The 26,446-nt window shown below is 36.0% G+C and overlaps 1 protein-coding gene across 4 annotated transcripts in view; it reads right to left on the reverse strand.

Moving 5' to 3' along the window:
- Positions 1-2,271: 2,271 nt before the first annotated feature.
- Positions 2,272-26,446, reverse strand: part of LOC135698390 (uncharacterized) — a 329,025-nt gene continuing 304,850 nt past the window's right edge. The window contains exons 6-8 of one of the 4 annotated variants that reach the window (XM_065218354.1): positions 12,503-12,592; positions 11,971-12,006; positions 2,272-3,668 (exon numbers count right to left, since the gene is read on the reverse strand). In XM_065218354.1, the coding sequence (XP_065074426.1) occupies positions 3,547-3,668; positions 11,971-12,006; positions 12,503-12,592 (248 nt within the window). In that variant the 3' untranslated portion in view covers positions 2,272-3,546. The remainder of the gene's footprint in view (positions 3,669-11,970; positions 12,007-12,502; positions 12,593-26,446) is intronic. The other 3 variants (XM_065218356.1, XM_065218355.1, XM_065218357.1) reach the window with 3 other exon arrangements.

The following is a 26,446-nucleotide window of genomic DNA, read 5'->3' on the forward strand; positions in this document are numbered from 1 at the left end:
ACTCTAGATTTTACATGTACTCTAGGAAACCAGCTGGTTGTAAGGTGCGATAAAATTAGGGACTTAGGAGTAATTCTTGACTCGAAGTTGACATTTGTAGATCATGTGAATACCACAATTCACAAAGCAAATAATATGTTGGGATTCATAAAAAGATTTAGTTATCATTTTAAAGACCCATATACCATCAAAACACTTTATATAGCTTACGTGAGATCAATTCTCGAATACTGCAGTGTGGTTTGGGCTCCATACCATGAAACTTATATAAATCGTATGGAATCAGTTCAAAAACAGTTTTTGTTATTTGCTCTTAGGAAACTAGGCTGGACCTCTTTTCCCCTTCCTTCTTATGAGTCCCGTTGCATGTTGATAAACATTGAAACACTTAAGAAACGAAGAGAAATTTCCATGATTTCCTTTGTCAATAATATTATCTCACAACGCGTAAATTCAGAAAAAATATTAGCAAGATTAAATTTTTACGTACCATCACGCATGTTAAGAACTCGAAATGTATTTCAACTGTCACCTCACAGAACGAATTATGGTAAAAATGGACCAATTAATAGAATGATGAGAGTGTATAATAATTATTGTGAGCATATAGATCTAACGATGTCTAAAGATACAGTAAGGAGAACACTAACTGCTAGGATTTCATCTCGTTAAGTTTAAAACAATTTTTATTTTTTAGATATTTGTATATGCAGTCTACATTTACTGACAATTTCAAATAAAATGTATGTTTTAAAATAGCATGTAAGGCAACAGCACTATTGTAAAACGGTCTACACTGATTGACGACAAATAAATAAAATAAATAAATAGATGTGCGTTTAACTTTATACTGTCGCATTAGTGGCCCTTCGCTCATTTTCAACTTATATTCAATTTTCATACTGCCATACTCTAACGGAACTATCCACCTACCCTCTTCTTAAGACCATTCTCTAGCTAATAAATTTTCACACTAAAGCTTCATGTTAGTATTTTAAACCAACTCTAGAGATTTCAATTATTTATTAAATTAGGCTAATGAGATATCATAATGATCAAACATCATCAAACATCATCGAAATTTAGACAGCCTAATAACATTAAGTAAATTAACAAAAGAGTTCGGCTGCTGGGAGTCCGCTTAGGGAGGCAACTAGCCTTTAAAACAACTGGCACCTAGCCTTTTCATATATTGTCTGTTTGTTTTGATGGTTGCTTTAAAATATCAATTTGGTATATATGTGAAAGGATCAGTGGGACATGGATTTTCAGTTTCTTTAAATTTTGCTGCACAAATCTAGTACTATGTGTCATTTCCTTAATACCCTCCAGTAATCGACCTCTTCAATCCCTTCCTTTTCCCATGACGTTCACAAGTGGCCCGCATAGACTATCAAGTCATTACCCTTCCTTTATCCTCGGCTTTGGATTGACTTGCACTTCCATTGCCCCGCCAAACGCTGCAAAATGAAAATGAAAATGAAAAATAGCCTGGAACGAGATGGTAGGCGTGATCAGAAATGTTATGCCTCAGAGCATGGTGGCGACACCGACTGGGATTGAACCCAGGCCTGCTGGGGTTAGAGGGAATCACGATTACCACTACACCACCGGTGCCGCTTATGAGGCAGGTCAAATCACATGTGATTTCTCAGTTTTGTCCCACCCATGGGTTGGAATTAGAGTGGGTTAACTTTATAACCTCCTGTTCATCCCTGCTCATTCGATTTATATTGATGTCTCCAACAACTGGCACATTTCTTATAAATAGCTTTATTTCGGACTTGATCGGTCATCAACCCCAGTTGTTTAATGTGATGTAAGGATATCGAAGCCTTTTGGTGACCGTTTTTGCTTACTGAGCAGAAGATCGTGATTTCAATCCCAGGCCAATTTACATTACTAAGTTGATAGAACCACATCTATATAATGCTATTCAAACACAACTAAATGCTTAATAAAATCGTTTATCAAGATGAATCCTTACCTATTACGTGTGTCCATCCTATCCTGTGATGCTAGTGGGAATGCAAAGGGTTACTCTGATAGTCTCCCTAATTGTGTTGTACTCGTGCTAAGAATTACGAACTATTTATACGGAGATTTTATGCAAGTGACAAAACTGTTTGAGGATTGCGAAAATTAAACAATAGGCTTCAATTGGACAACAAAAGTTCTATGTAGACAAATAAACACTACTTTGTACATAAATTTCTACGCTAATGAAAGGGAAATGTGATATTTATGGTCAACATCATATGCCAGTGTGTCTCGAGTATCGCTTCTCTTTATTTCCGACAATGTATGTTCCTCTGCTGTCTCTGTACAAAAACTGAATAAAATAAGTGATTTTTACTTTCATTTACATATCTAGAACTGGCTGCAATTTTTTCCGATTGAACAGGCGATCAGCTAATTGTTTTTCGATTTCTTGATTAACCTAACGTTTTAAATATATAAATTTATGACTATATATAGTTGCATATGTTTGTTCTTCAAGTTAGTACTTTTCCTTCACGTCTTCCTTATTCTCTTCTGCATCGATTTAGAACACTGAGCGAGACAATTTTTTGAAAATTATCACCGCGCCTTACCTAAATAGTAATAATTCTGGTAATATCATTCATGCCTTTCATCCCATCCGTAATTGTCGAGTGGTTTAAAAAAAGTGTCTTTAATATATATTTCATAAGGCATCATATTTTTCCTTCATTCGTGTTGTAAAATACTTTTATAATTGTTTTCTCTTTCTTCACTTATTTTCTTCCTCTATATATGTCAGTTGTCATCTTCATGTGTGTGTGGTTGTGGTTTGTTTTCTTTGACGCGCATTTGAAAATGAATGTTGTTGTTTGTTAGTTACACCGAAAAACAGACCTCTTCTGGTGGTAGACAGGTTGATGCGATGAATTCCGTTGTACAAATATAAAAATCTATATAAAAACATTCAACTACTTACTTTCGAGTGACTATTTAGCGTTTCGTACCCTTTGAGTTTTATCTTTTTGGTAGTGTAATTATTTTTGGTATCAGGAATAGATTTAGTTTGTATGTAGCTTTGGTATCTAGGGTTTAAAACAAGTGGTGAAATCTTACAAGTGATGGTTAAACAATGACTGTGACAAACTTAAACACTACATGGTAATCGGTAAAAAAAAAATCTAGCACAATTCAACACTTATGTACGACTATAGGAGACAGAGCATCTTTTTGCTTTTAGTATGCATTGGGATTAGATAGGATTTCATCCACCCACAAGCACGCCTAGCACAGGACAAACACATCATGTTCCCCATTCTTTGCTTCTGCATCACAACGATCCGAATCCAACACGATATCTACACACCATTTTCTTTTTTTTTTTCTTTGACACCTCACTTGCAAACACTCACATTTCAATCACTTGTTCGAAGTTTAGGGTCCACTTTCTCGCCATCTGCAAGCCACGGTTTTGCTACTTTGAAAGTGTGTTGCTTATCTATGGAAAAAATGCATATGCAAATATCGATCACGAATTTCGACCTCGGTGTACTGCTTAAAGTTCGTCTACAAAAGCGTCGACGTGAAGATGAGCAATATTGTCACCAGGGTCGCTATCAGGCCGGAGGTGGTTCGCATTTGGTTCGGTAGAGCCGTCGCGCTGCTACCGTCGTCGGTGGCATTTAATTCTGTGGAAGAACATCAAGATGGATGATTGGATTAGCGAAAATGTGATGATAGATGAAATTGAGTAAAATAGGGGAAATGACGGCTTCGGCATGCCAGACTATTTTCGGCAACCCAAATTGAAACACTATTTTCACTGGATTTTCTTACGAAAACACTTCGCTGAATGCATGCAAACGATTCTTTATGCTTTCAGTTTCAATTTGACTATATTTTTACCACTGAGAAAAAGCAATCTAGCAAGGTTTTCTTGAAATGAAACATACGCACTACAAATTGTAGCTGATTTCGAGTTGCCGATAATAGAACAGCAGATTTACATGCAGTTCAAATGGAACGGTTGCCGAAGAAAAACTGGTTGCCGACAATACTCGCTCTCACTAGAGAAGATTGGAGCTTTGTAAAAGCGTTTCAAAACAGTTTTTGACAATTCTTTCGACTGAAATTGTTAGAGCAGCTGGCAGCAAAAGATTGTAAACAAACCAATACTGCATATTTGTGCGTTCCTTAGAGAAAAAGGCTATAGAAAGAAGGTCGCTGCTTAGGTTGCCGAGAATACGTAAATTCCCCTATTAATAGTTCAGTGTTATTTAGTTGCATTATAAGATAAATGTATGGAAATATAATACAGATTAAATAAAAATAAGTAAAATTTTGCTAGATTGTAGTTGGGAGTTCCTAAATAAGTATGTGATTCCCTCTTATAACATTAAAAATATGTAATGAATACCCTAGCAAAGCTAGTGATCAAAATAAAATCAAAATTTACTGTTATGATGTAACTTGTTTTGAATACTCCAGTTGTTCTCATTTTGGTTGACACGGTTAACACAGCAAAAATGAGAGCAAAAGTTTACACTGTTACTTTGGTTACTGAATTTGCATTCATAATATTGAACTGAATACGGGCCTGGCGTAGATGGTTAGTATGCATGCTTCTCACGCAGAAAGACTTGAGTTCTAATATCACCCGAACAAAACAAAACAAAACAAATAAACAGTTATCGATAGTTTAAAGACAGATGAACCTAAATTACATTTTCAACAAGACGTTATTAGCAGAACTTGAACTTAAGTTGTTTTCATTTAAAACACTCTTGACTGCATAATGAAAGCGCAATATGTTATCAGACTCATGTCGCGGCAATTGATATCAAAATGAGTTTTTGGTCAGGTACGATTTTCTATTCTAAGAAAATTAATTGAAAGTTCTTTTCGTTTAAAAATCTTCCCATAAATGCAACAATGAATAATTGGAACAGTTGCTATAACTGGAACTTCAATCCCATTTAAATATGTAGATCAGTGTTCACTCGGCTGTCGACAAAAGCAGACCACTCTCGATGTGTGCTACGCGATCGTCTGTTTTCTCGGCAGCAACCATTGTGTGGTCCTCCTCATTGTTCTTCATCAGCAGTTCTTTCGGTCGATGCGTCGTCGACTTTGGAAAGCAACCGTTTCGTGATGAGTGTGTGAGTGCTGACCACGTTTTGCGTCCATTGCTGCAATGGACGCGCTCTGACCCTCGTTGGCGTACAACAATTTGCCATACAATGAAACTACTGGAAGCGGCTCCAGTTCTGATGGAGGAGGCTTTTTGGATAGCGGAAGATAAAGTTTTTGTTGTGTTGTACCTTTTGACTATATTTTTAAGATGTATTGTATAGTGACCAAGAATCCTCGGCTCTGTAAAGTTAATTCGGTTAAGCCTTATCAAATAAATTAATAAACAAAAAAAAAAAATGTAGATGTTTAGAAAAAAATATATTTGATAAGGCCGGATCAAATGATTTTTTTTTACTTAACAAAATATTTTAATATCATGAGAATGAGAGTTTTATTGTTCTGCAATCATTTATGAAGAAAATTTCAAGCACTTTCAAATATTGTAAAAACTTTGATCGCTAGTCATTATCTTTATTAGCTTTTTTAGTTTTCAAATAATTTCACTTCTATACTTTTTTTCAAATAATATAATTTTTTATTATTATACCTTCTATTTCCTATATACTTTGCTATACTCATAATAACGATTATCAGATATGATTGCCGTATGATCTAATGTTAAACTATGCGCCATTAATGAAATCGGTGATCAATAAAAAGAAAATTATTAAACTATATTTTTTTTTTAACATAACTTTGGCATAGTAAAACACAAAAAATATATGCATCATCACGTCGTCTAGGTATTGTGCTATAACAAATTGTATGCAACTTGTTATGGTCACTTTAACACTCTTGGGTCATTCGTGACTTGTCCGGGGTGAGATTTGAACTCGTGACTTTGGCGTGAGAGGTATGGATGTTAACCACTACGCCGGGGTCACCCCCAATCTGCTAACTCCACCAAGTTATATGCGTATGAATATAAGCAATTTTCGATCTAAAGAAAATGTTTATCCGATTCAGGTGATAAGTGTGAGCTACTCATATTTATAGCAAAATTTTACATTCTGTATTAGATCGCTAGGTCGTTTCGAATTGCCACTAGGCGGGATCAAAGGTAGGGCGGTCACATACATTAAAACCTCAATAACTTCGTTATTGCGGGACAGTAATAATCCGACTTTGTTAACCTCATTTTAGAAAATCCTTGTTCTATGAAACTCATGCACTTTATCAGTGGATCATTTTTCTGAATTTTCAATTATGTCTTCTAGTAATTTTTATGGAACTGTTCCTTAAATTCACCAGTACATATTCTAACTCAATATGTTTTAGGTTTGTCCAGTGGGATCAATAATATAATAACACAGTGGCATCAAGTGATATAAAAAAATAATAATATGGATGTGTTGAATTTTAAAACTTTTGCAATCCTTCGGGATTTTATTTGAAATTCTGCCCCACATTATCTACGAATATGTTATTAAAATCATTCTTGAAATTATCTTCAGAATTTTCTTGGAATACTCTTCTAAGTTCATTAGGAACTCTTCTCGGAATTCGCTTGAAACTCTCAAATAAAAATTTGGCATCTTCGGCATTCATGAATATATTTCTTGATTCTATATAGGGGAATTTACGTATTCTCGTCAATCTAAGCAGCGTCTGAACTTCTATTAGCGATTTCTCAGCGTCACACACATACATGACAGGTTTGTTTGTTGACATTTATTTGCTGCTTGCTGTTCTACCAATTCCAATCGACAGAATTGATCAAAACGGGTTGAACATGTTTTTACAACGCTCCAAACTTCTCAGGTGATAGTGACTATTGTCGGCAGTCTCTTTTTCTTCGGCACCCTTTCCATTTGAACTGCGTGTTAACCAGCTGTTCTATTATCGGCAACTCGAAATCAGCCGTATTTTGTAGTATGTATATTTCATTTAAAGAAAAATATGGTATAATAGGAATTCACAGTCGTAAAAATGTAATCAGATTGAAGCTGAAAAGGTAAGGAATCGGATTAATACATTCAGCGAAGAATTTTGATGGGAAAATACAGTGAAATAAACGTTTCAATTTCGGTTGCCGAAAACAGTCAATGGGTGCCGAAGCCATAATTTACCCTATTATTATAATTTTTTTTTTAGTAATATTTTTCTGTTTATTTAATTTCTGCATCAATAGGCCTCAATAATGATGGTTGGTAAACACTAAGTAGTGTACAGATAACAGTTCAATGCAGATCACAATCTTCACCAACGTGACGGGTTCGTGATTGATGAGCTCCACGAAACGGATTACAAATATATAACTGCGAAGTGCTCCGTAGGTTTCCTGCCTCTTGGTTGCTCTTATCCCAACCTCAAAGTATCGCAACCCTTAACTTTATGCGTTAAACATTGTGAAACACTTTTAATGCGGTATTTATTTTTTATGTAGGCCTGATTTTTTTAAACCATAGGTCATATACATCAAGGGTGGCATTTCTCAAAATTATGAAATGTATGACTTTACCCAAGAAACCCTCTCCCTAGCGCACTCTATTTAAAATATAAAATCAAGTGCATTCTAGGCGGTGGAATCAAGAACTAAACAGAAACCTTGAAAAGATGGTGCTTTGTAAACCGTGCAACTTTGTCGAAGACCATAGAGCATTAGAAAATATGCCTACGGCTCTAGATATTTTGGCTACGCTAGCCACCTAACTGCCCTAATATCTTTTTTGTAATTTATGAAAATTTTATTTTTTCATCTTGTTATATTATAAACCAGTATGATTTTTTTTTTAAAGTTTTCAAAGCTTTACCCAACCAAAAGTTCTGATAAAGTGCTATTTAAGACTAAAGCAACTTCCTCAAAGATGACCTATAGCATTCTAAACAGCCTTATTTTTGAGTCGTTACAAGAACTTGAAAGTTTCGGCATTTTAAGCAGTTTCTGGCAGTACCAGTAACAGTACTGGTAAAAAAAGATTGAAAACTTTTGAAAACAGACATCACTAAAAAAATCTTCTTGAGTTAACAAGTATAATTTGAATATGGCATTTAAGAAGGTCGAGTGTTGCAAGCCGTTTTCTAATAAAAGGTGTTCGTCAAAGCTTCGTAAATTATCCGAAAATTTGATTGAAAAACATAAGTTCCTAGAGTGGAAATTTAATTCGGATACATCTCTATCAATCTGTGATACGTGTCGCTTGAATTTAAATAGAATCAAACCATGTGCTGAAACTCTGGAACTAGAAGTGCAACCGTCAGTCATGGACATCGCGGAGCCGCAGCCATCTACATCTCGACGTGGCCTCGAAGAAATACCATCAACTACGTCAATAACAATAGCATCATCTCAGGATAGTGGAGAGCAACAATTTTCAAGGACGCATAATATTGAGCTATTCAACAAGGGCATAGCTGGTATCAACGTATCGCCAATATCGACAAAAAAATTCCAGAATGTTAACTATCCCCAGAGAAAAAATATGGACATTACCAATGGCATTAAGAAACGCATCTTCGGTTTTCAAGCGGAAGAAGATGACCTGGAGCAACTAAAATTGAAAGCTGCGGAGCACAATGAGATGATCGGACAACTTAAGGAGAGATTTGCTGATCCAGGTTCATCGAGAGACGATCAAATAAGGATTCTGACGATTTTTGCGAAAAGTTGGAAAAACTGATATCCTATGATTATATTAAAACTCAGCAGTCTAGTTTCTTGAGAAATACAAAAAATACTCTTAAAAATGGAGAAGTTGTCATAATTTGTGATTTTTCCGAAAATTATTCATTTGTTCTTCAAGATGCTGCCCAAAGTAGTTACTGGAATAATCAACAAGCTACTATTCATCCTTTTTGCATTTATTATTCAGAATCAGGTATAATAATAAATTTAAGATTGATCGTAATCTCTGAAGTTTTAAACACGATACAATTGCGGTGCAAGTATTTATTTCAAAATTACTGACCTTTTTGCAAACAAAAATACAAGTAAAGCGATGTTTATGTCTGATGGAGCTGCATCCCAAAATAAAAATTGCAAAATTTTTGCAAGTCTTTGTAAATTTAAAACGAAGTACAATATTGATGTTGAATGGCACTTTGCATGGCAAGGGACCATGTGACGCGATTGGTGGCACATTAAAACGAATGGCAAAGAACGCAAGTGTGGCTGTAGAACACGAACATCCAATCACAAGTGCAGCAGAGCTATATGCATGGGCTAACCAGAAGAGTAATGATTATTTAACAAAAATGTCATTTTGTTTTGTGTCACAAAAGGAATACGAACAGGGGGCTGCAGAATGGAAAAGCATTTTTGAAAAGGCCAAAACGATCCCAGGTATAAAAAAATATCACTGTATTGTTCCGATTTCCGAAAATAAAATATCTGCGAAAAGATGCAAATAAAAACGCATGGATTTTTCATTTATTTATCTTATTTATCTTATAAGTTTAAAACCAATTTTCCTATATTCTATTGGTGGAAGGGTAAGTTGAAGGTAAGTACATTCATATCTAGCAAAACTTATCATATGTGATGGACAATCACGTATAACTTACGAAAAGGGCATATTTTCTACAAAAAATTGATTATGATGAAAGTAAATTTGAAATATCTCGAAAACGGTTACATTTAGGAAGTTTATCGATATGAACACTATCGTTTGAAATGATTTTTATAATCATATACTGACATCAAACTGATCATTTTGCCGTAAATAATGAAAGTTTCAAAAATGCCTTAAAAGTTGCTCTTAGAAAAACTTTTTTATTAAAAGTTTGTCCATCCTGGAGTTGTTTTCAAAACTTTTGCTTTCTATTCAAGTTTTATTAAAAAAATATAAAAAAAAATCAAAAATACTTTTTTTGGTTATTTGAATTTTGACGTTTATTTTTATTTTTTTTTTGTAAAAGAAGAGAAAAAAAAAATTCCGTGTATATTTTTTTTTATAAAGCCTTATTAGTTTCCTACAACTTCTTCTTAGTAATGTTTTTTCTACAACAAACTGTTTTCGAACTACATTTTTTTAAAGTATGTGTGTAAAAACACATAGGCCCTTTTCAAAAATTACCCTTGAGTCAAAAGGGTCTCCTCTCCTGCGGAAAATACTTGGTCTATCATACTGAAAATATGTGCCAAGTATCATCCAGATCGAAGATAGTCAAGTTTGGTGACTGACCGATTTGGCGTGGAATTGGTCAGACTGCATGCAGAATACACACACTGAGGCAAATAGACTTAAAAATTTTATAAGGCTAGACTTATGAACGACATATATGAATTTCATAAGCGCGTCTTATGGAAGATTTTCGTCTAACATGAGGTAACTTTTATGCGCCTTGAACAATTCGATTTTCCCAGGCGTGGTTCAAACACATCAGGACCCGTAATCTCAACGTCCGTGGTTTGGTTCAAGTCTGCTCCATTTCATTATTTTTTTCAACATTATTTTTCATAAGGCAAATTAATGAAATTCATACCGATTTCTTGTGGCTAAAATTCTAAAGTGGTTCTAATGGAATTCTTAAGTTCTTTTGCCTCAGTGATGAGTTGAATCCAGCAAATGCTGTTTTGTTGTAATATTTAGATTTAATTATAATTTACAATGTAGACATAAGAATTATGGTTTATTTGAGCCACTTATCCTCTCATATTTTCATGAAACTATTGGTTATAAATGAACTACTATTAAAAATAACGACATGTGCGGATTGTTTCAGAGGAGAGCTTCGACGTAAATTTTTAGAAACTTAAATGGCAGGAAGTTTTTTACACACTTAAAAGTTGATAAGCAGTTCCACAGAAAACTTGTTCAGAACTGTGTAGTTGACATGCTGGCAGCGTTGCCTAAGGTTCCTAAGAAGTGCTCAGGGACGGTATTTAGGAAACTTTTTAGTTTGACTATATGTTTTGTATTACTTCTGCGTGCAGTCAACGATTGACATAGTTGAAGATGCTAATTTCAAATAACAGACTAAAGTGGTAGTTGAGGAGATTAAAGGTTAGAGCTGATAGTTCCGTTAGAGTACGGCAGTGTGAAAATTGCATATAGAGAATAGAAAGCGAGCAAGGACAACTTTTATGAATGAAAGTTCACCATCCCTCTCCAACGGGGGAGTTTGGTAAAGAGAGATGATCAAACCGATTTGTACCTTGATTCATAAAACTTGTCCTTGCTCGCTTTCTACTCTCTATATGCAATTTTCACACTGCCGTACTCTAACGGAACTATCAATTCTATACATTCATCTCCTAACCTATTTTATAAATATTACCACTTTAGTCTGTTATTTGAAATAAGCATCTTCAACTATGTAAAATTTTTAGAATTTAAAGTTGCTAAGAGTACGCATCGGCACTTTTTATAGCTTGAAGTTCATTGTGTACTTTCATAAGCTTCTAAAGCTTCTTGCTTGCCCTCAGTGTTTTGATTCCCTGGGCATGACAAAAGTAAGAAAATTCATTTGTTCCAGCCCCATTTCAATTTTCAAAGTGTTTTTATGTTGCTTCATACGCGAAGTTTGCGATTTTCGGAGTTGGTTGGAAATGCTATCTAACATGAAGCTTTAGTGTGATAATTTTTATACTGCCGTACTCTAACGGAACTACCTACCTACTCTCTTCTAAGACCATTCTCTACATAGCTAATAAATTATCACACTAAAGCTTCATGTTAGATAGCATTTCCAACCAACCTATTTCAATGTTATGAAAGTAATTCATGAGATGACTAAATCAATTGAGGTCAATGAAATATTAAAAATTGACATAATGCTACATTTTCAACATCCGTGAAAGTATGTAATGGCTCTTGATCTTCTAACCGGCAAGCTTTTGATTAATGATGTTCTGTTTTTCGAGCCTCAAATTAAGCAATTAAATCAGGCACACACCACAACAAAAAATCTCATTACCATGGTTACCCTCAGCAATCGCCGTATCCGATTCGGCTGAAAAAAAAGAAGGAAAATGATGTGGAGAATGGAAACGGAAAGTCGGAATTTCATGTTTTATGTCTGTTTTTATAACGAAAATAGCAGTAGCAATTTCGATGCTTTTGTTTTGGTTATGCCGGTCCAAGTACTTAAGCCAGGAACCGCAAAGGCTGCTGAAAGCCGCAAATTTGCACAAAGGCGAGCGAACACTGCCAAACAGCCACATTAAACATTTCAACCAACATCGAGGAAAACAAAACAACGGAAGTAAAGCATAAGAAACGAATGATTTTGTTTTTGTTAACAAAAGTAAGGAACATGAAATGAAATCAAATTTTGATGATGCATTATTATTAAATTAATGGTTAATGATAGCAATAAAAAAAATTAAAAAAAAAGAAATTTTCGATGCCCCCCTTCACTTGTTTTCAGTTACCTACTTACAATGATTTAAGTAGGCATTTGCATGGAAATAATTTGAATTGTTTCGTTTCTATGATCTGCTCCTTACCCTTTTTCTGTAGGTTTTCCGGTGCCGCTTGTAGCATGCCAACAATCGTGGTGGTTGCTACTGTGCTGGTTGTTGTTCTCAGATGCGATTCTGGAAGCGGTTTAGTGTTAGTTTTAGTTTTGCGCGCTTCAAAATTGTATGGATTGTTTCATAGGGTTATGCAAAAATGGAAGAAAGTTCAAGTCGAAAAATGATGATCGTTAATGGAGAATAAGTTTACACAATAATTAGAACAGCAAACAGCGCGGCAACCAAAAAACGAAAGCACACTTAATGAAGGAACTTAGGTTTATAGTTGAGAATACCAGAGCAAAATTGATGACTAAAAATCATGCATAGATTAACATGGGTTTATTTTAAATACTTCAATCGACTAGTATCCAATATAGCGGCGCCGGTGGTGTAGTGGTAAGCGTGATTACCTCTCACCCCAGCAGGCCTGGGTTCAATCCCAGTCGGCACCGCCGGGATGTTCTGAGGCAAACATCTCCCCGGTTCATGAGTTGTGATGGGTCAATAGGTAGGGTCCAGGTGTGGGAGCTGCCTCCCTGGCGTTCGGTAGCATTGGTGCTCAGCACGAAAAACAAGATCGACGGAGAACAAATCAAGGAAAAAAAAAAACTAAGTGCTTTGAGGGCCGATTTTTTCACCTCTGCTTAAATCTAAAGTCAGATTTACCCATATAGTTAAACTTGAATTAACACATTGGAGCATCGCTTTTGATTATTATTTAAATTATTAGAGACGCAAAATTCAGCTGCGAAACAACTTTGGAAATAATTCCAATATAATTGAGAGTGTGTTTTAACGAGAGTTCGGAGATGAATTCTATGGTGATTGAATCCTCAGGTCCAATTGTAATAAGAATTCAAAGTTAGTTCTAAAATTTTGTTTAAGTGAGCTCTGGTCTCTGTGGATAGTTCCAAAAAGAATTCTGGGGTGATTTCTTAAGATACGACAAGAAATCCAATTAGCGGCGCCATAATATCTTAAGGTATAAAATCTCTGCTCACGCCTTCCTTCCGGGAAGTAAACCCGTTGGTCCCCAGTCCATGAGTTGATGGGTCGATAGGTTCGGTCCAGGTATGGGGCTGGTGCGCAGTAATCGAATGGAATCGAATTTTGAGGGTTCAATATCAAAGGAATTCTGCACGAATTTCTAAAGTATTCTGTGGTGAATTTATGTTTTGAGGAAATACCACGGAAATTCTGAACAGAATACGAATTGATTTTCCCATAAAATTTAGGGAAGTAGTCCAATATTATTATAAACAGGAATGTTTTATATTTCTGAGGTTAATTGCATGGAATTTCTAAAGAGAATTCAAGTAAATTTAAAATGAATCTATGGAACCGTCCGGGAGTTCCTGGAAAAAAATAAAAAAAAAAATCGAAAATAATCCACTTTAACTAATCATGTGTTACTACTTCAACCGTGAAGTTGGCGATTTGCATAGTTGGAGATGCTTAACGTCAAATATCAGACATAAAGTGGAGATTTTATTCGATAGATGAGGAGATTAAATTATACAGTTGATAGTTCCGTTATAGTACGGAAGTGTGAAAATTTTATATAGAAAGTATAAAGCGAGCGAAGGACAATTTTGAGGAAGGTACGAATCGGGTAGAGCAATCGGGTAGGCCAATCGGGTAGAGCAATCGGGTAGATGCTCACGTCAGATGGCTACTTGCGTGTGAAACAATCGATAGAACTGTTTCCGCACATCAGAGGTACATGAACAAATCAGCGATCATCCCTTTTGCCAGTGGTAGCGGGGGGAAACACCCTTCACCATCCCTCATTAATTAATTAGGTTAATGAGGAGTTTGGTAAAGGGGATGCTCTACCCGATTCTACGATTCTACCACCTACGAAAATATTATATTTCCAAGAATTGTGTTGGTTGTTCTGCAAAGAATTTCAAGAGGCAAGTTCAAAAGAAGGGAAATGATTCAAAAAAGTTCTTGAGGTTATTCTGAAGAAAATCTGTGGAAAGTTTTTAGCGAATTATCAAAGTTATCTACAAAGATTTATCAAAATATTAAAGATTACAAACGCAGAATCAAATTCAAGATCTTAAAAAAAAATTCTATCGTTGTAATGATCTATTTAACCCTATTAAACCCCGTAACATGGGTAGATCACCTTTTCGTGGTATGTTACGGGATGTAAGATCTACCACCAATTCCCAGTCCTGAATACTTCAAATTAGGGGAACAGGATTTTTCAGCAATCAATGGAACACATCTTAGTCCTTGTTACATTTTATGCCTTGTTGATAGTGGCAAGACTCGGGTTTATCCACCGAGGAGGATCTTGAAACAAGTCAAACATAAGTTAGTTAGTATTCATCTATGTGATTCCTTATCGTCTATTTGTTGTTCTCTAGTATGAAGGAGTTAAGACTAGGGTCATTGCTTAATTTTGTTGCTACGGAATCCGATTTTGAAAAAAAAAAGTGGCGTGACTTTGGAGGATGCTCTCACTCTTCGAAGAGCATAAAGAGCGGGACCTTTCAATTAGACTTGATTCCTTACGATGGAGGCAAGAATGACAACTGTATCAAAACCAAATACTTCATCATTTCTCAATAGTTATGGGTATTACTCCACTTAACTAAGGACACGGGTTATAAATACTACAATACATCAAATTACTGGTTGCAGTGGTATTATGTCATGTACAGAGGAGAAAAAAAAACCCTATGTAAGGCTAATCGCTTTATTGGTTTATAAATTGATTTAAATGTGTATCGCACAACCAGTAAAATAATAAAAAAAAAACTTCGTGAAAATCCGGGAATGTCTATTTGCTGGTCACCATGCATTACGTAAGCAAAAGTACATTATTCAAATCACTTCAAATGCTCTTCACAGGAGATTCCGTTGTGAGATTTGATGAAATTAGAGAAATTTATTAAACGTGATGTTAAGTTCCATGACATAAAAAGTTTATTTCAATATCTAACCGTATTTAAATTTCTAAATTACCATATAAATGATTATTTATTTATTATTTTAAAGTCACTATTTGGTCACTATTTCTGAAATTTTAATGACTACTACTATTATATCGCATCATTACTGCCAGCCCTAACACCTGACAGTGGTGGCTGGACGGTACCGCCTACCAGCTACCGCATAAAATTGTCTGCTGCGCCTACCTAGAATCATTTTCACCGAGCTGGCTGTAGTAGCCCATTTTTTATGCGGTGTTAACGATGGTTGGTTCTCCCAGCAGCTGATATAACTCACGGTTCATACGCCTCCTTCACGTTCCGCCTTCCATCTGCACTCCCCCGTAGATGGTATGCAACAACTTCTGTTAAAAAAACACGATGTTCTCTACGAGCATAGCTAATGTTTCATAGCCATAGAGGACTACAGGACTGCGTTTTGTTGATAATCAACTTCATGTTGTGGAGAACTTTATTCATGCGGAACGTCCCATAGCCTTTTCAGTAAAGACCCTGTATTACCAAGCCAGAAACGTGGGTTCGATTCCCGATCTGGTCGAGTAAATCCGAGGGGCTTCTACCAGCGTTTATTACCGGTCAGTGTCAGTCAGATTACCGAAAATTACTCTGATTACTTTTCAATCAATTAACATTACTTTATTGCTTTGAAATTATTTGTTTTACTCTTGATTACCGAAATTACTACGATTACTTTAATATTTTTAGAATTTACTTTGGAATTACTCAATTATTCAATGATTAACAATGTTTCCAACGGTGGAATTGGTTTAGAAATACGGGAACATCCAAGCTCGATTAATAAAAATGAGCTGCACAGCAAAAAACAAAACTGGAATCATGTCAAACTCATATTTCAAACTGAGTTTAAAAAAACTTTTATTGAAAAATCGGAATTTGGAAGTTTTACTGTAAATATTGTATTTCGATATAGCGAGGCTCGTCTGTTGCTTTTGTTTTGAATTAGATTTGGACATTTAAATTTTAATTTTACGCGCGCTGATGCGAATGTCAACAAAATTGGTAAACAAATCTCGATTAGAACGTTGTCGACATAAAAAAAAACAGATTATATATTTCGACAGTGAGCATGCATAAGGGCGTATACGCGATGATCGATTCTCTTCATCGTTTTTCTCTTTGCATTGCTCCAGCTAAGCGAAACAATTTTATAGAATTTGTTCAATGCAGAGTTGTAAGAGGTTGTACTGGCTATCAAAAGCAACAGCAAACGTACCGATAAACGTTAAATCTAGCGAGTTAATAACAAAAGAGAAAATCGATGAAGAGAATCGATCATCGCTTATACGCCCTTATGAATGCTCACTGTCGATTTATACTTTACATATTCATTTATAAGGCCTCGAGTCTTATTTGCGTCGGAAAACTGTAGCTCAAGGTCTATCTGAAGGTCGGTTCTTGTGGGTTTTCTGTCCAAATTTGTTTCATGATGTCATAGATAAAAAAAAAACATTCGTATGTATCCTTTATAAAGAACTGAAACCTCATTGCAGATATCGAATCGAAGTATTTTCCGAGCATTTTTCGTAAGAGCGCTAAAATGAAAAAAGTCGATTTGATTTGGTTGCATCGAGCGTTGCATAATATGGCTCCTATTTTTTTAGATTTTTTTTAACATCTAAATTTAATTCAATAATAAAGTATACCTGAAACAACTAAAAAATACATAGAATTATAAAAAAAACATGATAGTTCCAGAGTACACATATTTATGGAGATACTCGAATTATTGTTTGATTATCTTTAAACAGCCAAATTATTTTCCAAGCAGTAAAAATCACTGAAATTACCCATAAATTACGCACAATTATTTTAATTACATTGAAATTACTGCGTAATTCAAAATTCACTAATTATTTTAATAATTTGTGGTAATTTTTTACTAACCGATTACCTTACAAGCTCCCTCGAGTAAATATTTCGGAATGTGTTTGCCATAAAATATAAAAAATCTCACCCCAGCAGGCCTGGGTTCAATCCCAGTCGGCGCCGCCAGGATGATCTGAGGCATAACATCCCTGATCACGCCTTCAATCAAGGGAAGCAAAGCCGTTGGTCCCCGGTTCATAAGTTGATGGGTCTATAGGTAGGGTCCAGGTGTGAGAGCTGCCTCCCTGGCGTCGGTAGCATTGGTGATCAGCACGGAAAACAAGATCGACGGAAAACAAATCAAGCAAAAAAAAAATAAATATATAAATTTATGCATTTGTGTTGGCATAGAAAGCTCTCAATTAATAACTTTGAAATAGCATCTAGTGTTGGGATCAATGGAATTATGGCAACTTTGTCCAACATTAGGCACTCAACAATCATGGGCTCGTGAGTGACAATTCGCTTGTCACTGCAATGAAGCTGCATTTATACTCACACAAGCAATCCGTTATCTTCAGCTCAGTCCAAGCAAGATGGCTTCTTGCACAGTTTTTGAGTCAATAAAGTTTTAATTTGTTTGTATACCGTTTGTATGTCGTGTGCGGTTGCAACGGTGGCGACGAGAAAGTTAACCTAATGCGGTACGGATTATACCACGGATTCAAATCCACGCGAGAGGAAGGATACAAGATAGAAATGTCCTGTTCATGATACATCAAAGACAATGTGATCAGGATTAGTCATTGACCACTACCTCTACAATAATCATCAAGACCACCTGCGCTGCACGAAGTTCATAGTCGTTGTTCGCAATCAAGCGGAGATCAAATCAAATCATGTTCTCCGAAACCGCATCATGGTTTCCATGAGCAACAACGATGTCGGCAGCTTCGTGACAGGTAGCGCTCAGCATCCGTTATGCATGCATCATTATCAAGTATCATCATTTCAATGGCATGCAAGCAGCTTCCTAGTAGGCAAAGTCAAAATATCGCATTCACCGCCTACACACTTAGAAATAACTAATTTTACACGTGACGGAATCCATCTTTGACATAAAGGATAAGACGTAAATAAACATGTCATGTAAAATTAAGTGCTCCGAGACTGAAAAGTTCGTTACTCGACGAAAAGTACGTTTGATTGGGGTTCCTTAATAAAGATATAAAAAAAAATAAAATAAAAATAAAAAAAATAAGAAAAAAACGTTTGATTGAGCTGAATTTTACGTGTATTATGACTCAATTTTATGTCAAAATTAACGCTCGTATATGTCAGTCTCAGAGCACCTAAATTTACATGAATTTTTTTAAGCGTGTAGTTCGCCATCGTCCGATCGTCACATAAATCAACAATCACGACCAGCGTTGCCAGGTCATTTTCAGAACAATCAGGACCAGTTTAAATGTGAAATCTGGAAAAATCTGGAATGCTCTATAAAGTCCTGTTTTTAACATAATGCTATTGAAATCAAATTGATGTGCCAATCTCCCGTAAAAATCGGTAAGTATAATCATTTGGAATTTATTGAAAGAACCAGAATGTTTATGAATTACATGTTTAAATAAATTATTTTAATCAAACAACTTTTTTTTTTCCTCTGATTTGTTTTTTCCGTCGGTCTTGTTTGCCGTGCTGAGCACCAATGCTACCGACGTGCCAGGAAGGCAGCTCCCACACCTGGACCCTACCTATCGACCCATCAACTCATGAACCGGAGACCAACGGCTTTACTTCCCATCCGAAGGAAGGCGTGATCAGAGATGTTATGCCTCAGAACATCCCGGCGGCGCCGACTGGGATTAAACCCAGGCCTGCTGGGGTGAGAGGTAATCACGCTTACCACTACACCACCGGCGCCGTTAAATCAAACAACTTGTTAGCATCAAAAAGTTAGGAAAAGTAATTGTGCCAATACTTTTCCTAACAAAAAATTTTAAATATCTATTACACAGTATTTAAAAAAAATGAGTTAAATTCTGGGTAAAATGCTGGAGAAAATATTTTTAAACAGTAGTTTTTTTTAAAGTATGAGGAGTTAAGAATCAAGTAGCTTTGATGAGATTGATTTTATTAAATAATAGTTGATGTAGCCTTTACTATTTGATGCAGAACCAGAATATGTTTGAACATTTTTATTAGCTCTAAATAATTTTAATATGACCCTGAGGTTTATCAGACTTACAATTTAATGCTTGACAACATACAACACACAAAACCTAGTAGACACACAGGCAATTTTATTTATATGAAAAATTCACCTGGCTGAAGTGAAAACCAAAGCCTCACATCGTGTTACTCACACACATTTTACCTAAACTACGGGTAACTCCACTATTTGAATGAACATTACGAATAATTTTATGCCAAAGAATAATTTTATTATATAACTCAAATGAAAGTCTGAGAGCGTCATTTTTTATATCTCCGGATCTTGAAATGATTCATGAAATTTTTGTTAGTCTGAATATACTTGGAACTTTTCGCGGTATATCTTCGTAATTTTTTCAGAGTTCTCTTTAAATCATCCTAGAATTCCATCATACTTCTTTTCTGGATTCACCAAAAATATTCCTGCTAATGTCCAAAATTTTTCAATTGCATTCTAGGAGTTTTCAGAAAAACTCTCTTGGTACGCATTATCTCTTGTAATATCTTAGATATCACTCTACAATTCCATTATTTCCTCAAACTGGTAATAATTCTCAACAATTCGCATTATTTTGTCTCCATTTTCTCTATGGAATTCCCTTAGAATATTGTTGAAAATTTAACTCTTCAGAATGACCGTCACAATCTTTCTTAAAATTTAATTAAAATTAATCTTCCTGGAAACCTTGGACAGCATTCCATTGACATTATTCGCATCAGCATACTCATTGTATTTCTTCACAAAATCGCCTAGCAATTGTCATCAGAGTTATGGAACTTTACTCAGAATAAACTTGAAATCCTCATGTGATTTCACAAGGAATTCACTTATGAAATTCTAGGGCAATTCAGAATTCTAAAGTAATTTAGACTGCTAAGGTAAGTCAATATTCACAGGTACTTCAAAAAGTGCTGAGAATTATCAAATGCCTTTAAAATTCTTAAATCAAATCCTCAAAAATCTCAAGAACATACTTCAAAGTCCTGGTAGTTGTTTAGATTTAAAATCCTTGCTCAATTTATTGTTTTTAATCCTGAATAGTTTTCGATTGCAAAATAATAAAAATTTCTCCATATTGAAATTTTGATTATCGAGGCCAGAATTGCAAAACGTAATTTATAATTAAAATCAAAACAAAAATTCCAAATAAAAAGAATCCAGGCCCGATATTTAAAAAAAAAATATGGGTTTTTTTCATCCAATAATCTTTAGGAAATGTCTCAATTTTCATGATTCTGCAGCGCATTAACATGCAAACATGTTGTAACAATTCCATGTACGATGTTGCAATTATTTCCAACGTTGATGGCCTTTAATAATTAAAGAAGCAAGTCTTACTTTTTATTTTTGGTTAGAAGGTAAATCAATTGCAGTGATATTTTTAAAGCAATTTGTTTAAAAAATCTGGGAAAATCTGGAACATATTTTAAAAATCTGGAAATATACGTGGTCTGTCTGTGTATTTGGCAAAACGGCTGAAAATCTGGAAAATCCAGATAAATCTGGAATACTGGCAACGCTGATCACGACGCTTTTCAATGTTGGAAAACCGGTTCGATGATTACCCACCGGCAGTAAAATTAGGATGGAGATGATAGGATCAATGGAATTCTGGTAACTCTGTCCAACATTAGTCACTCAACACAATTCGCTTGTCACTGCGATGATGCAGTGCACATATATTCACAAAAGCAGTTATCTTCAGCTCAGTCAAAGCAAGATGGTCACTTACACAGTTTTAAAGTTGTGATGTTTATGTGAATTTGAAGATGTAAATATTAGTTAATAAAGTTTTAATTTGTTTGTAAGCCGTATGTACGTCGTGTTTTATACGCTTGCAACATCAAGAACGCTAAGTTAAGAGCTGAAATTAAAGAGACGACAAACTCGCACCGCCGGACCCGCTCTCCATGGAATTGAAGGCAAACGGATCACCGGTAAACTGACATGAATGACCATTATTGGCTAGCACTTTCATCACCATCATTCACTCGATCAACCCAAGCTCCAGGCCAGGGTTCTGCATTTTCGAAACAAAGAAAAGAAAATGAACTCTCCGTAGAATCGGTTTATTTCGAGCAATATCATTTTTGTGTAAGTCATCGTATTTCTTGTAATCGAGTCACGATGAACATTTTTCTTTTCAAACATAACTGGACTATCACTTGTTTCGTTCGTCAAGTGCTTCAGTTCATTTCATTTGAAGCAAAGACTTATTTCAATTGACTCAATGAATGACTCGCAAACTGCTTCCTTCGTTTTTTTCCACTTTCACTTCAATTCGGGTCTCATTCGACTTTTCACGACCTGACAACGCAGGCATCAAAATATAGTATCCGGATAGTATTCGCACAATATCGATTGCCGATAGGGATGACATTCGGATTAAATGTAGTAATAATATTATTTTATATTAAACGAAAATTTAATTAACGAGACAATTCTGGAGTCCAAGATGGCAGTCATCGGGGTCAGAGAAAGCCTCAAATACCCAACAATACGGGTATTTTCGGAACGGGGACGACGCGAAGGTGCCAAAAATCGATATTCGACGTTATTTTGGAATCCAAAATGGCGGCCATCGGGATTCAGAAAAAGTGTCAAATACCCTACAATAGGGTATTTGCGGAACGGGGATGCCGCGTAGATGCTGAAAAACGATATCCGACGCCATTTGTTTTATGAAGTGTCAAATACCCTAAGATATGATTATTTTCGGAACGGGAACAACGCGTAGATGCCAAAAATCGATATCCGACGCTATTTTGGAATCCAATATGGCGGCCATTAGGATTCAGAAAGTGTCAACTATACCAGAATATGGGTATTTTCAAAACAGGGATGCCGACAATCGATATTCGACGCCATTTTGGAATCCAAGATGGTGGTCATCAAGTTTCATAAAACGTGTCAAATACCCGAAGATATGGGTATTTTCGGAACGGAAACAACGTGTGGCTGCCGAAAATCGATATCGGATGCTATGTTGGACTCCAATATGGCGGCCATAGAGTTTCAGAAAAAAATGTCAAATACCCTACAGTATGGTTATTTTCGGAACAGGGACAACGCTTAGATGCCAAAAATCGATATCAGATATCACTTTGGAATCCAATATGGCGGCCATCAGGGTTCAGAAAGTGTCAAATACACTACAATATGGATATTTTCATAATGGGGACAACGTGTGAATGCCGAAAATCAATATCGGATGCCATTTTGGAATCCAATATGGCGGCCATCGGGTTTCACAAAAAGTGTCAAATACCCTAAGATCTGGGTATTTTGGAACGAGAACGACGCGTAGATGCTGAAAATCGATATTCAATGCCATTTGTAGGCTATTTGACACTTCTTCTGAAATCGGAAGCCACCATCTTGAATTTAAAAAAAAAAAACCACATTGATCGGTATTTGACAGTATTTTACAGTTATTCTGTACCAAAGCCGCCATATTTGATTTAAAGACGGCGTGACATCAATGTTCGGCATCTACGTCTCATCCCCATTCTGAAAATAACCATATTTTAGGATATTTGACACTTTTCCGCTAATCGGAAGCCGCCGTCTTGGATTACAAAATGACGTCGGATATCGATTTCCGGCTTCTAGATGTTGCCCTGACTCTTTGAAAAAAACCGTTTGTATTTGATAGAACTTACAACTTTTTCTCAAACCGGAAGCCACCATCATGGATTTCAAAATGGCGTCGGATATTGATTTACAATCTGCAGACGTCACCCCGATTCCAAAAATACCCATATTGATGGGACGGCATTAGCGTTTCCCTTTTTTCTGATATAGGAAGCCGCCATATTGGATTTAAAAATGGCGTCAGCTATCGTTTTCCGACCTCTAGACGCCATCCCGATTCCAAAAATACCTATATTGATGGGTATTTAACAGTATTTACAACTTTATCTGAAATCGGAAACCACCATCATGGATTTCGAAATGGCGTCGCATATCAATTTTCCATCTGTAGACTTCATACCGATTGCAAAAACACCAATATTGATGTGTATTTGACTGTATTTCCACTTTTTCGTAAATCGGAAGCCACCATCTTCGATTTCAAAATGGCGTCGGATATCAATTTTCGATCTCTAAACGTCACCCCGATTAAAAAAATACCTATATTGATGGGTAAACAAACCACCCGACAATGATAAATTTGACATCCACGTGCTCAGATCTATGCGTATACGCTTAAATAAACCGAGTGAACAATCAACAAAAGTCATAAAAACTGCACGAATTTGGATTGAGCAGTTCATTTTACAATGAAAGAAGAAATGAAGATTAGTCAAGCTAAAACAAACAGCATGAAAACTGATCGAATGTGGTTTTCGATTGAAAGTGACTTTGTGGGGCCCTGCTCCAGGCACGTACACTGCATGATCGAACGAGTTCTTGGTACATCTATGCTTTTATACCACACTCTGATCAAGGCAGTTTATGGATACTTTGCATGAGGGGGGGGGGGGGGGGGAGGGTTGGTATAGGGCAACTGGAACATGTCCATTTACTTGTGTTTGAATATATATATATATTTATATTTAACATGCTTTACGTGTCCACGGGGATATTATTATACCTCTTTCCAGGGTTGCTTCCTCTCACTTGCTATAAAAAATTTGTTTTTCGGAATTATGAAATCATCAGAAGATATAATGATAGGTTGTACTTGTAAGTAACAAGAAGAGGCTATGAAGTATGTGTTTGACTCATAAAACCGGTCATTTTTGCTTTCAGAGCGTCACAATCAGTGATCTTATGATTCGTGAGCGTTCACTCAGAGCGAGCGCTCACGAATCGTAAAATCTCTGACTGTGACACACTGAAAGCAAAATTGTCAGGTTTTATGTGTCAAACACATACTTCACGACCTCTTCTTGTAACTTACAAGTTCTAATAATCATTATAACATCTAATGTTTTCATAATTCCGAAAAACAATTTTTTATAGCAAGTGAGTGGAAGCAACCCTGCCCCCTCCCCCTCTCAATGGACATGCGAGGTAATATCCATACCCTCTACCCTCCCTCTAAGTTGTCCATGGGGTGTAAAGATGACCCCAAAGGTTAATGAGCACTTCAACTTGTGATGCACAGTATCCTGAGGTAAAATCAAGTATGTAATTTAAATATTTTCTGTATCACTCATACCAAACAAAGGATAAACGTGTACCTCAGGGAAAACATTGCTGCAACAATAATTGAAATGTCCTACATTTACCATTAATAGCTAAATCAGCTACTAGATAGTCCTTAATAGGTCAAACTACCTTAGTTATGATTATTTTGTTCTTGCAATGACAATTTCATTGTTATTGGATTATTTTTGAAAAAGTTGATTTAAGATGGCGGGTCATTGAAAAATGTTAGATCTGCCTAAATGCAATATTGTTCTATAGTTATGGTAATTTCAGCATGTAAAAATAGCAAGAAATCAAATTTCCTGTTATTTAATGTTCTACTAACGAATTTTCCGGTTAAGAGTTGCGTTACTTATAAACAAATCTTAGAATTGAGTCATTCCAAACGGATCCTTAATTTTGGAAAATCACAAGAGAATGAGAATGGATTTCTGTGGCCTTCAGATGTTAGAGCAAACATATTTAGAATAATTTCTGAAATACAAATTCACTTGCAGTTTTAAAATTAAATACTGTGTTATTTTTCAAATGATAAACGGAGAATATTAGCACTTCCGTCGAAAACCGAAAACAATCAAACAGAGGATTCAATGTTATTGAAATTGAGATGGAGTTGGTTGGGCCAAGCACCTGCTGTTTCAATACGAAGGCAAAGCTTTCTCAATTATTGCTGATTAAAGTAACGCGCTCTGCTTGGATTGGCTGCCAGCGGCGGCAAGATTGATAGCATCCGTATCCGAGAAACGACAAAACCATGGGAAGACCTTCAAAGAGTGAAGCAGTCGGGGGTTGTGGGCCACTAACGATAGACTGTACAATACCGACTGTTTTATATCTGCAAATGGCGTGAATCAGAACGGCTCGAAACAAAGTTCAGCAGGAAAAGCAATAAAAATCAAACAACAACTCCCGGAAAACATGCGGTGACTGGAACGGTTTGCATGGGGTGAAATGGATACTGTGTCATGAGGGGGGAGGAGAGGCATTGTTTGAGAAGAACATGTGAGTCGGATGGGTGGATCGGCTTTGAGTAAATCATAACTAGCTTTCATCTTGCGTTTTGTTTGATTTTCATGCTTTCATTCTGAGGTTCCGTTTTTTGAATTGCTGTAAGATATGAACAGGGATCAATAAGGAAGGGGAAAATCGAGTATAAAAACGATTCATGTACGGCTGATGAATAGAACGGAAGTCATATGAGGATTTTTTTTTGTAGCAAGTGTTTCAAAGTTTGTTTGCTTCCCGTCACACAATATGGTTTTTATTGAGTTCCGAAATCAGTGGTTATCGCTTGATTGTTTGCGATTGGTTTTTTGCTTCGGTGTTCTCTGGAAACAGATATCGCTATTTCTATGTAGGGACAAAGCTAGGCAATTTTGTTTTTGCTTAGTGATATGCTGCAGCGCAAGCATCAACCGAAAGCGTTCCATCAGTAAAATGGTAGGAATGGAATTGTAGCACACTATCGCAAAAGGTTCTAAGCCGTCAAATATCAAACGCCATGGAAAACGGCCACACCTAAGCGATCATGCACACGCTGTAAAACAACCTTGCACATTTTGGGCCATCTTCCACAGCCGGGAAATGTAGAACCAATCCTCCATGGGAATGATGTTAGCAAACCATATGTGCTCTCGGTAGTAGCTGATGGGTTCTGAAACAAGAAGTAAAGGAGGATGGACAATGTGTCGTCACTACAAAATACATATACGAGGATGTGCAAGCGTGACGCTCTCCAAAAACGGTTGTTCAGTCAGAGGTCTCCAA

This window comes from Ochlerotatus camptorhynchus, unplaced genomic scaffold (genome assembly GCF_037179485.1).
Source record: "Ochlerotatus camptorhynchus isolate MF236.1 unplaced genomic scaffold, CSIRO-AGI_Acam_v1.1 ptg000085l, whole genome shotgun sequence".
Lineage (NCBI taxonomy): Eukaryota > Metazoa > Arthropoda > Insecta > Diptera > Culicidae > Ochlerotatus > Ochlerotatus camptorhynchus.